We start from the raw sequence: 14,041 nt of genomic DNA, 5'->3' as shown, positions 1-14,041 counted from the left end.
ACCCCCACATATGGGGTATCAGCCTACTCAGCATAAATTGCACAATAAATTTTGTGGTCCAATTTCTCCTGTTACCCTTGAGAAAATAAAAAATTGCAGGCTAAAAAATCATTTTTGAGGAAAAAAAAAGGATTTTTTATTTTCACGGCTCTACTTTATAAATTTCTGTGAAGAACTTGGGGGTTTAAAGTGCTCACTACACATCTAGATAAGTTCCTTAAGTGGTCTAGTTTCCAAAATGGGGTCACTTGTGGGGGGTTTCTACTGTTTAGGCACATCAGGGGCTCTCCAAACGCGACATGGTGTCCGATCTCAATTCCAGCCAATTCTACATTGAAAAAGTAAAACGGCACTCCTTCTCTTCCAAGCTCTGCGGTGCGCCCAAACAATGGTTTACTCCCACATATGGGGTATCGACGTACTCAGGAGAAATTGCTCAACAACTTTTGTGGTCTAATTTCTCCTGTTACCCTTGTCAAAATAAAAATTTTGGGGGCAAAAAGATCATTTCTGTAGAAAAAATGCGACTTTTTATTTTCACGACTCTACGCTATAAACTTCTGAGAAGCACCTGGGGGTTTAAAGTGCTCACCACACATCTAGTTAAGTTTCTTAAGGGGTCTAGTTTCTAAAATGTGGTCACTTGTGGGGGGTTTTCACTGTTCAGGCACATCAGTGGCTCTCCAAACGCGACATGACGTCCAATCTCAATTCCAGCCAATTCTACATTGAAAAAGTAAAACGGCACTCCTTCTCTTCCAAGCTTTGCGCCCAAACAGTGGTTTACCCCCACATATGGGGTATCAACATACTCAGGAGAAATTGGACAACAACTTTTGTGGTCTAATTTCTCCTGTTACCCTTGTGAAAATAAGAATTTGTGGGCGAAAAGATCATTTTTGTGTAAACAAATGCGATTTTTTATTTTCACGGCTCTACTTTATAAACTTCTGTGAAGCACTTGGGGGCTCAAAGTGCTCACCACACATCTAGATAAGTTCCTTGGGGGGTCTAGTTTCCAAAATGGGGTCATTTGTGTGGGGGGGTTTCCACTGTTTAGGCACATCAGGGGCTCTCTAAACCTAACATGGCATCCGATCTCAATTCCAGCCAATTCTGCATTGAAAAAGTCAAACGGCGCTCCTTCTCGTCCAAGCTCTGCGGTGCGCCCAAACAGTGGTTTACCCCCACATATGGGGTATCGGTTTATTCAGGAGAAATTGCACAACAACGTTTATGGTTAAATTTCTGTTTTTACACTTGTGAAAATAATAAAAAATGGTTCTGAAGTAAAATGTTTGCAAAAAAAAGTTAAATGTTCATTTTTGCCTTCCACATTGTTTCAGTTCCTGTGAAGCACGTAAAGGGTTAATAAATTTCTTGAATGTGATTTTGAGCACCTTGAGGGGTGCAGTTATTAGAATGATGTCACACTTGGGTATTTTCTATCATATAGACCCCTCAAAATGACTTCAAATGTGATGCGGTCCCTAAAAAAAAAATGGTGGTGTAAAAATGAGAAATTGTTGGTCAACTTTTAACCCTTATAACTCCCTAACAAAAAAAAAAATTTGTTTCCAAAATTGTGCTGATGTAAAGTAGACATGTGGGAAATGTTATTTATTAACTATTTTTTGTGACATATCTCTCTGATTTAAGGGCATAAAAATACAAAGTTTGAAAATTGCAAAATTTTAAATTTTTTTTGCCATATTTCCATTTTTTTCATAAATAATCGCAAGTAATATCGAAGAAATGTTACCACTAACATGAAGTACAATATGTCACGAAAAAACAATCTCAGAATCAGCGGGATCCATTGAAGCGTTCCAGAGTTATAACCTCATAAAGTGACAGTGGTCAGAATTGTAAAAATTGGCCTGGTCATTAAGTACCAAATTGGCTCTGTCACTAAGGGGTTAAGGGCATAAAAATTCAAAGTTTGAAAATTGCTAAATTTTTATTTTTTTTTGCCATATTTCCATTTTTTTCATAAATAAACGCATGTAATATCGAAGACATTTTGCCACTATCATGAAGTACAATATGTCACAAAAAACAGTCTCAGAATCAGCAGTATCTGTTAAAGCGTTCCGGAGTTATTACCTCATAAAGTGACAGTCGTCAGAATTGAAAAAAATTGGCTTGGTCAGTAAGTACCAAATTGGCTCTGTCACTAAGGGGTTAAAGTAATCTGGAGGCAGGTTCTCATGCAGATCAGTGTTCTGGAACAGCTCATTTACATTTAAGAAAAATGTGAATTTCTCTGTAATAAGGGTACGTTCCCACGATCAGTGTTTTGTTTAGGTTTTCATGCAGCTGAATTTCCACATGATTTCCACACCTCAGCTCACTTGCGTTTTTGTATGTGGCCAAAACGCATGTGTTTTTGTAAAGTATAGATGGATATCTGCGAGATTAATTCATGTCTTGCATGTGTAGTTTACTTCACTTGTATTTAACCTAATAACTATATAATTTTAAAAAAGCGACGTGGGATCCCACCTATTTCTTAATAACCATCCAAGGTAAAGCAGACAGGTGTGAGTTGATATTATCGGGCCGCAAAACAAATTTAAATCCATCATCAGTGCATTGTGCCTGGACTGGATGGCTTTTTTTCATAAATTGGTGAAACGGGGCTAGAGTTGGGTGTTTTGTAAAAAAAATATTTGTTTTGTTTGTTTTTTTCCCTTTAACTTACTGGGTTAGTAATGGGAGTGTCTGATAGATGCCTCTCTATTACTATCACCAAGGCTTGATGCCAGGTGACATTACGATGCTGACATCAACCCCATAAACCATTACCCCGATTGCCACCGCTCCAGGGCATTCGGGAAGAGCCTGGAGAAAGTGCCAGAATTGGAGCATCTAATGTGGGCTTGTATTTTTTTTGTACATGGATTTCCAAGCCTGATAATATAAATTTGCAGCTGGCTGCTTTACCTGAGCTGGTTATCAAAAATAGGGGGACCCCACTTCATTTTTTTTAAATTAATTATGGTTTTTTAGATGTGTTTTTTGGGTGAGTGTGCACCGCGTAAACGCACATTGCAAACCATGTTTTTTTGTTTAACTGAAACTCTATGGGGAAATTCCGCACAGAAGTCTGAGCGTACCCACAAGAGAAAATTACCTGCTGCGATTTGGAAACCTACACCGCAGGTGAGCTTATGCAGCGTAAAAGGCACAGCAGGCATGGGATTTTTATTAATCCACTGTGCTTGTACTGTACAATACAGTGAAAATACACTACTTCCAGAATGCTAGTATTCCTGATCGTGGGCACACAGCCATAGACACCGGATCGCAGATATCCAGGTATCCTTTTATTCCGCTTCCTCTGACCTATGTGCCCATATAGACGGCTTAGGAGGGTTGATCCTACTGACGGATTCCCTTTAATGCTATACATACAATGTTCTTCTAACACACAGATTTCTCACTACCTCTGTGGTGAGTTTGTAGGAAAACTGTTTTTTTTTTAGAGATCTAGTATTATATTTGGACCTGAATAATACATAGACTAAAATGTGCAAGAAGCTCTAATAAGAATTTGCTTTAGTGAGTATTTACTATCCCAATGTTGTTTTTCAGCTATCCATGGCTGTCATAGGCATGTGCTCCAGCAGGTGGGCTTTATTTGTCCTTCTTCCATCATCGCAAACAGTAGCTGGATTGCTGTAAGATTCTACGCTGCTGAATCCTCTGTCGTTCAAAAGTAGGTATCTCTGAAAGATTCTGAAAGAGGCCCCGTCTCACATAGCGAGATCGCTAGCGAGATCGCTGCTGAGTCACAAGTTTTGTGACGCAACAGCGACCTCCATAGCGATCTCGCTATGTGTGACACGTACCAGCGATCAGGCCCCTGCTGCGAGATCGCTGGTCGTGTCGGAATGGCCTGGACCTTTTTTTGGTCGTTGAGGCCCCGCTGACATTGCTGAATCGGTGTGTGTGACACCGATCCAGCGATGTCTTCACTGGTAACCAGGGTAAACATCGGGTTACTAAGCGCAGGGCCGCGCTTAGTAACCCGATGTTTACCCTGGTTACCAGCGTAAATGTAAAAAAAAACAAACAATACATACTCGCCTTCTGATGTCCGTCAGGTCCCTTGCCGTCTGCTTCCTGCTCTCACTGACTGCCGGCCGTACAGCGAGAAGTGAGAGCACAGCAGTGACGTCACCGCTGCGCTCTGCTCTCACTGTACGGCGGCTCAGTCAGAGCAGGAAGCAGACGGCAAGGGACCTGGACACCGAAAGGCGAGTATGTAGTGTTTGTTTTTTTTGGTAACCAGGGTAAACATCGGGTTACTAAGCGCGGCCCTGCGCTTAGTAACCCGATGTTTACCCTGGTTACCCGGGTGCTGCAGGGGGACTTCGGCATCGTTGAAGACAGTTTCAACGATGCCGAACTCGTTCCCCTGATCGTTGGTCGCTGGGGAGAGCGGTCTGTGTGACAGCTCCCCAGCGACCACACAGCGACTTACCAACGATCACGGCCAGGTCATATCGCTGGTCGTGATCGTTGGTAAATCGCTAAGTGAGACGGGGCCTTTACACTGAATGTTTACTATAAACTTGATATATAGCCTACATGGACTTATAGTGATGAAATATAAGGGTGAAATATGTAGTGGGCAAAGAAGAAAGTGAAAGTTACCATGAAACATCTACCCTCTGTTGCCCCCATACACAATAAACTAACGTCGCCCAAACCCCATTGATATCAGTAGATTTTGCAGGCAGTCCTAATGTGTATGAGGACCCTGGGCAAATTTATTTCAGGGGAGTTAAGAATCCTGCATGTCTGATTTCGGACCGCCACTCATTTGGCTCTCTCCGTACTAAGCCGCCATCAGAGATGTCTGTCAGCGGCTCTCTCATAGAGAACACACGGGTGCTCAGCTGAGCAAGCACTGCTGTGAATGGGAGATATGTCCGAGATGGCTGCTAGCTGAAGCGTCTGAGGAGTGTGTGGGTCTTTACGTAGTAGATGGCTTTTTGGTTTCTTTGTTATATTGCACTTGTCAGCTGTAAGTAGTTACAATGTGATGAAATATCTATACAGTATAATAAAACTAAGTACTCAAACATTCCACAGGTAAACAAAAAAGGATTTTTGGGATCATACTGCTCCCCTGCCTCCTGGCTTCCTTGTTTATGGATAGCGATGTGCTCCTGCTGGTTGGCACTTGGGTCTAGCTGCATGGCTGAGCCGCTGGCCTGAACTAGGTTCTTTCTGGTGCTAGAAGCAGAGGAAACTATTCTGCAGCATGGGAGGAGTGGGACACTGAACTTAAGCTGGCCGGATCCAGTGATCTGGTCAGTTTCAGAGCAGCCTAGAAGTCCAGCCACAACTGATAAGCATGCAGAGGTGGTCAGTAATGGAGGCAGTGAGCAGTAAATTATAGAATTTAAAATCCTTCTGTTCTTCATTTTTCAGAACTGGTAAATTACAAAGTTGCTTCTTTATTTGCAAGCACTTTGCAAATGTAACCATTATTATTACTATTTATTTATAACCATGTATGATCATTCAAGAAAAAACAAACAAAAAAAAACACCTTTGTTCATTGACTATTGTGCAGATATGTCTCTGTGACATTTCCAGTACAGGTAATGTCACTTGAGTGATGGCACAATGCAGTAGAGTATCTCCATGCCACTATCTCCTTGCTGCTAGCTTTGATTGATGTCTACCCAGCAAAGCTTCTTACGCCAGTACATCATCCCATACTGGTTAGGCACATGGAAGATGCAGACCACTTCCCTTGAGAGTATCGTCCAAAAATTAGATTTGAAGGACTGCGCTTTTTAAATATCTGTGCTACATCCATTTTCTTGCTTTTCTCTGAATACTGTACCAATCTATTATTAGTTGGAATTTCTGAGTTTGATGATAGCCATTTGTCAGTCCGTTAGGATTATAAAGAGCATCGCCTCTTCCCACTGTTTTCAGATTTATCAAAGAAAAGAAAGCCAGTAAAGAGCCAGTTTCTAGAAGATTAACCAAGGAGCAACTACTAGAAAAAAGAAAGGAGACAGATCGCCCTAAACCCTTTGGCTTAACAGCCTGGAAGCCCAGTGATGATGTGTATGTGGCACGCTACTACCCCAAACCAACACTGGAACCAGAAACTGCAATACAGATGCTTAAACATTTCCAGAAGTTGGATTTTACCAACCCACAGCAGTGGGTGTTTGTGCAGCTCAAACTGGATATGAAGCTGGAGAAAAAGGTAAGTAGCGTGTGATTATATAGATGTACTTGTACTCTTTACTTTTGGGTTTCAAAGCATTTCTACCCTTAGAAGCGACATAGATATTTAATGTTATAATAGTAACTTTGTCATTGTGGCAGCTTGTTTCTGCATAAGTGATTGTGTAAATATCTACAGTATACATATACACGAGATAACATCTTTGTGGTTTTCTTTTCTAAATTTCACAACCTCTTGGCCATATCTTTGAAAAGCGACAGATTGTTATAAGTAAGCAGTGCAAAGATTCACAACCATAAAGCATCTGAGCTACAATACTGGACACAGCACACAGAAGGGGCTGTTTTTTAGTAGAGCCTGAAAGTGTGCCCATTCTTGTGTGGCGTCCCCACTCTTCATGTGATGGGTGGAAATATTAATGCTCAGATTTGTACTGAGCCTTAGTTATGTAATTTATTACCTAGTGCAGAACCTCTTTCATATACTATTATATCAATAAAGTTCCCCTAAGCCTTCTAATTTGGCAGTTATATTCCAGAGACTTATTTCTGTATTCCAAAAATGTCCCTGATGTCCCAAAACAATCTTTATATGAGTAGTAAACTAACTTTTCTTTCCCTCTCGTCATATGTTAATAAGATAGGACTAATCCAGGGACGTCAATTTTTCTAGACTAGTCCATCCTCAGGTGCTATAGTCACACCCATAGTCAGATATTGTAGTCACATGATCAATGCCCTCCCTAGTGTCCATTGTATATCTACCCTTTACATGCTGAGCTGGACTCAACATGACTAAGACTTTGTAGGCACTGCTTTACTGGTCCATTGCACATGCCCCGTCCAGTAGAGCTGGCAGCACAGTTCTTCTGTGTTCACAACATTCCCAGAATGGGTGTGCAGAACTTGGCATCACTATACCTTCCTAGGCATGTATAGTGCCCAGGAAATGCAGCTCATTCAGCAGCACAGTGGCGCTCTCCTGTTTATTTCTGTTCACTTCTTGTGCACGTGCTATGCACCGATGAAGCCAGAGTGTACAACTAGTGTAACTGTGCACGCTGAAGAAGGAGAGATGAGATTTTCAGAGGCCGGATTAGTCTGGAAGTGATGCCAATTCCCACAACCCCAAAAACTAGTCCTCGCTAATTAGCATTTGACAGAAAGTGCAAAAAGTTATCTAGTCTCCTATATTAAGATTGTTTTGGGACATCGAGAACAATATTAATAAACAGAAAAAGGGCTCTGGAGCATAATAGTGAGAGTTCGGGAGGCTTGGTGAGCCTAATGCTTTCCATTTAATTCTCCAAGGGAACCTGTTATGTTCAATAATGCTATTAATCTACATATATAGCATTTTGGAGGTACCCGGCCACTGTACTGAAAGTCTGGCACTCACCAGAACATTAACTTTTTTTTCCCAGGGTCTGCTGGATTTCAGTTATGCATACGTGCCAGCATGGCTACTGACACCTCTCATAGCACTCTGAGCAGCGGCTGTAAGCGAGTTTTGCACGTTGACTGACAGCTTTGCATGCACTACAGAACCGGCTTTCAGTAAAGGTTCCAGGACATGCTCGTAGCCCCCGCTTCAGTGTTGTGAGCAGTGACAATAAGTGATCCAAGCATGCCTATGTGACTGAAAGCCGTTGGCTCCTGGGAGACATAGTTAATTTTGTCCTAGGTGCAGCACTTCCAGTTCTGCGACTAAGCATCTTCATATCTCTATTAACCTACAGATTAATCATACATTTGCATGTTAATAGCGTTATTGGACAAGACCGGTTCCCTTTCATTAAAACATTAGCAAGAATATTTATTGTTGCTTTTCTAATACATTTCAGAAAAAAGTGGATCCATTTGTTGGCTATCTTCATTTGCCATTTCCTTTTGTCATGGAGCCTAATAAGATCTTAGTATTTACAGAGGTAAGTTCAAATAATTATATAAGTTAATTTGAATTTATGATAACATACAGAGTTTAACCCCTTCATGACCGAAGGTATTTTTGATTTAACATTTTTGTTTTTTGCTCCCCTTCTTCCCAGAGCCATACCTTTTTTATTTTTTGGTCAATATGGCCATGTGAGGGCTTGTTTTTTTGCGGGGCAAGTTGTACTTTTGATTGGTTTTAACAAAACCGGAAATAAAATTCCAAGTGTGAAATTGCAAAAAAAGTGCAATCCCACAGTTGTTTTTTTTTTTTACTTTTTTTTTTACTTTTTTTTTTACCATGTTCACTAAATGCTAAAACTGACTTGCCATTATGATTCTCCAGGTCATTACGAGTTCATAGACACCAAATATGTCTGATTCTTTTTTTTTTTATCTAAGTGGTGAAAAAAATTCCGAACTTTGTTAGAAAAAAATAAAATAAAATTGCGCCGTGTTCTGATACCCATGGCGACTTAATTCTTTTTTTAATGATACCATTTTGGTGCAGATACAAGCTTTTGATCTCCCATTATTGCATTTTAATGCAATGTCGTGGCGACCCAAAAAATTCTGACGTTTTGACTTTTTTCTCTCGAACGATCAGGGTAATCCTTTTTTTATTGATAGATCGGGCGATTCTGAACGCGACGATACCAAATATGTCTGTTTGATATTTTTTTATTTTATTTTATTTTGAATGGAGCGAAAGGGGGAGATTTGAATTTTTATATATTTTTTTTTAAACATATATATTTTTTTACTTTTAGCCTGGTTCCATAGTCTTCATGGGAGACTAGAAGCTGCCATAACTCGATTGGCTCTGCTACATGCAGGTGATGATCAGATCGCCTGTATGTATCAGAATTACTCACTTGCTATGAGCAATCCGACAGTGACAACCATAGAGACCTCTGGTTGTCATGCCAACCCAACAGATTTCAGGCGCGCTTGCCAGAAGCGTGTGTTAAATGCTAGTCAGCTTGACAGCGACATTTAACAGGTTTTCAGTTGCGGGAGGATCGCGATTCCTCCTGTGGCTGTTAGGGGCACATGTCAGCTGTTCAAAACAGCTGACGTGCCGGAAAAGAGCATGTCCAACATCGGCGTATTATTACTCTTGATGTCGGAAAGGGGTAAATACTGGATGAATGGGAGTTTCCAGGGAAAAGGCTGACTATTCCTGGAGAAATTAAGGATACATTTCCCTTTGGAGAATACATAGCCAAATGTTGGTCAGAGATTTCAAAAGTGGACATGTAGGTTGCGGGGGTGGCAAAGATGACTCTACCATTTGAGGATTCTTCTCAGCTCAAAGATTCGATGGACTGGAAAATGGACGGCTCATTAAGGAACACTTGGGAAACATGTGCGGCTTCACTGAAGACAAATGTTTCAACTTATGTAGCAAGGTCCGTGTTCCGTTGCTTTCATCAGCTGGAAGAACATCTCTGCAGGGATACTCCTAGGCAAGATCTACTTGCCTCCTTGCTGTTGCTACAAAAAGCTGTGGGATTTCTAGCGGCTGCTCCAGTGCAGTCAATCAGGATAGCATCAAGACTTTCGGTCTTCTCCAACTCCGGAAGAGCTTTGTGGTTGAAGATGTGGAGAATAGATGTTGTCCAAGTCCAACCTTTGCTCCATCCCTTTTTAGAGGAGAATGTATTTGGATTTGCTCTGGATGACCTTTTTAGAAAAAAGCATCAGATAAGAACAAGTAGCTACCTGAGCCAAAAATCAAAGTTCCTTTCGCCCATCACAGCCGCAAACCCTACAGAACAGAGGGACGGCTAAACTGAGTCACTGGAGTTATCCTAAAGGTGGAAGAGAGAAATTTTGCTTCCTGAACCAGCGACAAGAGAGGCAGTGACACCAAGCATGTAGGAAGTATAATCGTGACATTTCTCTCACGGTGGTAAGAAATGTAATCGGACCGAAAGATTCTAGAATTGGTTGGAGTAGGGGCAAAAATTCATTTGTCATCTTATCCGCCCCCGAGACTACAAATAACATCCCTGTCATCCCCAAAACTACAAGACATCCTGATATCGGGGCTTCAAGACCTGCAGGAATCCATAATGATATTGCCAGTTTCAATGATGGAACCGGGCAGAGGCCGTTATTCTCATTTATGTTTAAGAAAAAAATCAACAGGGGCTTACAGAATAATACTAAATCTGAAACGTCTGAACCACCATGACTTGTACAGAAGATTTAAAATGGAATCTATAAAATCCACGATTCCACTGATAGGCAAGGATTTCGTCATGCCAACCATTGATCTTCAAGAAGCTTACTAATACTTGCCCATACATCCTTTTTACTGGAAATTTCTGAGATTAGTGGTCAAACAATGACGGAAGATTTGTCATTACCCATTCAACTTCCTTCCTGTTGGGATTTCTTCAGGTCCTCGACTTTTTACAAAGCTCATGGCAGAAGTGGTAAAATTCATAAGAAAGCAAAAGATCTGTATCTTCCCCTACTTAGACAATTTCTTAATAATGGTTCCCTCGGTTCCACAGCTCAAGGAACATCTGCAGTCAACCCTTCAGATTCTGGATTCTCTAGGATGGCTAGTGAATTGAGGAAAATCAAACCTGAATCCTTCCACCAGGAAGACTTTCCTGAGAATTCGTTTACTCCCAAAAGCAGACCTAGTTTTTACCAAAAGAAAAACAAATACAGTTAAGATCAAGGGTCTATACCCTGACGAACCAAAAGATAGTCTCTATATAAAGTTTGCGATGTCTGTCCTGGGGTACATTACATCCTGTGTTCAAGCAGTTCCTTGCTCTCAGGACCATACAATAGTCCTGCAGAATTATATTATTTTACGCTGGGACCTATTTCCAAGTTCTCTCAACAGAATCCGTACCATGTAAAAGCATCCCTGAATTGGTGGCTCTATCAAAAAAATTTGGCAAAAGGAACTTCATGGATTCAATATCCTCTAACACCTGTGAGGATGGACACTAGAAAGAGCTGTTGGGGAGCTGTAATCTCACAAGTGGCCTTCCAAGGAAACTGGCCACAAGAGATTGCCAGACAGTCCTCTAACTTCATGGAGTTAAAGGCACTGGAAGAGACCATCATGGCAGCAACATCTCTGCTTCATGGGACACATGTCAAAGTTTATTCGGAAAACATGACTACAGTGGCCTACTTTTAGCGAGAATCTTCTCCTGGGCAGACTATCACCTCCTGTCTTTGTCAGCTCTCCACTTAAAAGCCTCCGACAACATTCAGGCAGATTTTATAAGCAGAAGGGATTTACATCAGGGAGAATGGAGTCTAAATACAGATATTGAACACATGATTATGAGAAGATGGTGTTATCCAGAGGTGGATCTGTTTGCAAGTCATCAAAATGCAAAAGTAAAACCATTTTTTCCCCTGGGACTCAAGGACACTAAAGCGGGGGCAGGTGCATTCGCCCAACCTTAGGTCAGGCTCACTTAATGCATTTCCTCCAATCCTATTGCTGCCATGAACACTGCAGAAAATCAGAGCAGAAGATGTCAAGGCTATCCACATTGCACTGATATGGTCAAAAAGAGGATGGTTTGGGTTGCTAAACAGCATGAAGATAGAGGGTCTTCTTGTCCTTCCTACGGTCCACGACCTGCTGCATCAGGGTGCAATCTATGCAATCTAGAACCAATGTTCTAGATTGCATAGATAGACCAGAAGCTGTCTGGCTTCTGAAGCCTCAATTCTAAGAGCTAGAGGCCTCTCAGAGGGAGTGATTCATACCCTCCAGAAGAGCAAGAATATGGTTACAAATTCCATGTATGCTAAGATTTGGGAGACCTTCAGGTTATAGAATGGGTCCTTACTAGTGATGAGCGAATAGCTTCAGATAAATCCTTATCCAAATAGCTATAGCGCTTACCGAATAGCTGCATATGGAACCCGGATACCTGGAGTGTTCCCAATAATCAGCTGCTCGGTACTGCAGCTGCATGTGTCATGGCTGTGTGACAGTCACAACACATGCATGGAGAGCCTGTTTGTTGGGCTCTTTATTCATGTGTTGTGACTGTCACACAGCCTCCACAAATGAAGCTGCTGCGCCGTACTGCTGATTATCGGGAACGCTCCAGGTATCCGGGTTCCCTATGCAGCTATTCGGTAAGTGCTATAGCTATTCGGATAAGGAGTTATCAAAAGCAGTTCGCCCATCATTAGTCCTTACCTCTAGATCCTTTCCAACTGGACATTGCCAAAATATTGGGTTTTTTGCAGGAGGACTTGTACAGAAGGTTTAAACCTAGGACCCTAAAGGTCCTGGTGCTGGCCTCAAGTTCCTCTTTTGTTAGAAATCTGGCTGAACACTAATTGATAAAAAATTTGACAGCTGCATCATGAATGCGTCGAAGAAGATCCAATAGAATCCCATCGTAGGATTTTAATATTGTACTTTAAGGATCTAATCGAACCATGCTTTCCTTCCCACTTGATACATACAGTGGGGGAAATAAGTATTTGACACCTTGCTGATTTTGTGAGTTTGCCCACTGACAAAGACAATGAACAGTCTATAATTTTAAGGGTAGGTTAATTGTAACATTGAGAGATAGAATATCAAAAATAAAATCCAGATAATCACATATGTATACCCCATCTTTCGCCCCATTCAAAATAAAAAAAAAATAAAAAAATTAAACATACACGTTTGGTATCGCCGTGTTCAGAATCCCCCGATCTGGAAAAAAAAAAAGATTAACCTGATCGCTAAACGGCGTAGCGAGGAAAAAAAAAAGTCAAAATTACGTTGTTTTTTTTTTTGTTGCCACGACATTGCATTAATATTCAATAATGGGCGATCAAAAGTCCTTCAAGCAATTGTCCCTCCTTAGCATTATTCTTTGGTATTACCCCTATGGTGCTTTCGCCTATGGTGCTTTCGTGGGGGGTCTTAGAAACCAAATTACCGGTAAGTTAAATTCTATTTTTGGATTATGGATTGAACAATGCTCCGTGAGATGTTCAGAGCTTGTTTTTTTTGTTTGTTTTTTTTATACCCCAACCCTGCTTTACTCTTCTCCACAACTTTATCTTTAACATGTCTGGTGTGTTCCTTGGTTTTCATGATGTTGTTTGTTCTGAAACAAACGTCTGATTCCTACACAGAACAGTTGTAGTTACACTGAAAATAAATTATACACAGGTGGACTCAATTTGCTAATTATGTTACTTATGGAAGCAACTGGTCACTCAGGATTGTGTTTAGAGGGATCAGACTACAGGGGGCTGATTTACAAATGCACTTCACAATTTTCAGATTGATATTTTTAAAATGATTAGAAATCAGTGTATCGTGTACTTTTATAGTTAAAAAGTCTTTGCTACTTTGTGTTGGCATCTCACAGAAAATACATTTAACCTTGTTGGTGTTAGTGAAAAAATAGTGGGAAAGTTCATGGGTATAAATACTTTTTAAATACACTGTATGCCTTTTTGCATTATGCAATACCTTGCACTTTGTGGAGCAAGGTGTAAAAAGAGTTTGACAAGAAATTTGCCCCAAATTACACCTTAACTTTAGTACATTTTTATTAGTAAACCTCTCTCTATTCCAACGGATTCAGCAAGGAATGTATACAATTAATGAATTGCATATAGGACAGTTTTACCATCTTCAGTCCCTTTATTTCACACTGACCTGATTTTTTTTTTTCCTTCCCTCTGCAGAAGGCAGAAGAAGCTGAGATTGCAAGAAAGAATGGAGCTGCATTTGTTGGAGGGCTTGAGCTCATCCCGCAGGTATCATATTTCATGCCTGTAAATTCATTGCTGCCATGTATAACATTCTGAACCATGGCTTTCATGCTATGTACACTGAACAAACAATAAATGACGGAACCATATAATGTCAGATTGC

At 40.8% G+C, this 14,041-nt stretch overlaps 1 protein-coding gene across 2 annotated transcripts in view; it reads left to right on the top strand.

The window, feature by feature from the left end:
• The window catches only part of MRPL1 (mitochondrial ribosomal protein L1), a 63,391-nt gene that overhangs the window by 17,716 nt on the left and 31,634 nt on the right, over positions 1 to 14,041 (top strand). For both annotated transcript variants that reach the window (XM_077275568.1, XM_077275573.1), the window contains exons 2-5: positions 3,598 to 3,721; positions 5,962 to 6,241; positions 8,067 to 8,150; positions 13,852 to 13,923. In XM_077275568.1, coding sequence (XP_077131683.1) covers positions 3,598 to 3,721; positions 5,962 to 6,241; positions 8,067 to 8,150; positions 13,852 to 13,923 — 560 coding nt within the window. The remainder of the gene's footprint in view (positions 1 to 3,597; positions 3,722 to 5,961; positions 6,242 to 8,066; positions 8,151 to 13,851; positions 13,924 to 14,041) is intronic.

The sequence above is a fragment of the Ranitomeya variabilis genome, chromosome 1, assembly GCF_051348905.1.
Source record: "Ranitomeya variabilis isolate aRanVar5 chromosome 1, aRanVar5.hap1, whole genome shotgun sequence".
In the NCBI taxonomy this organism is placed as follows: Eukaryota; Metazoa; Chordata; class Amphibia; order Anura; family Dendrobatidae; genus Ranitomeya; species Ranitomeya variabilis.
This window is presented reverse-complemented; position numbering and strand designations above follow the sequence as displayed.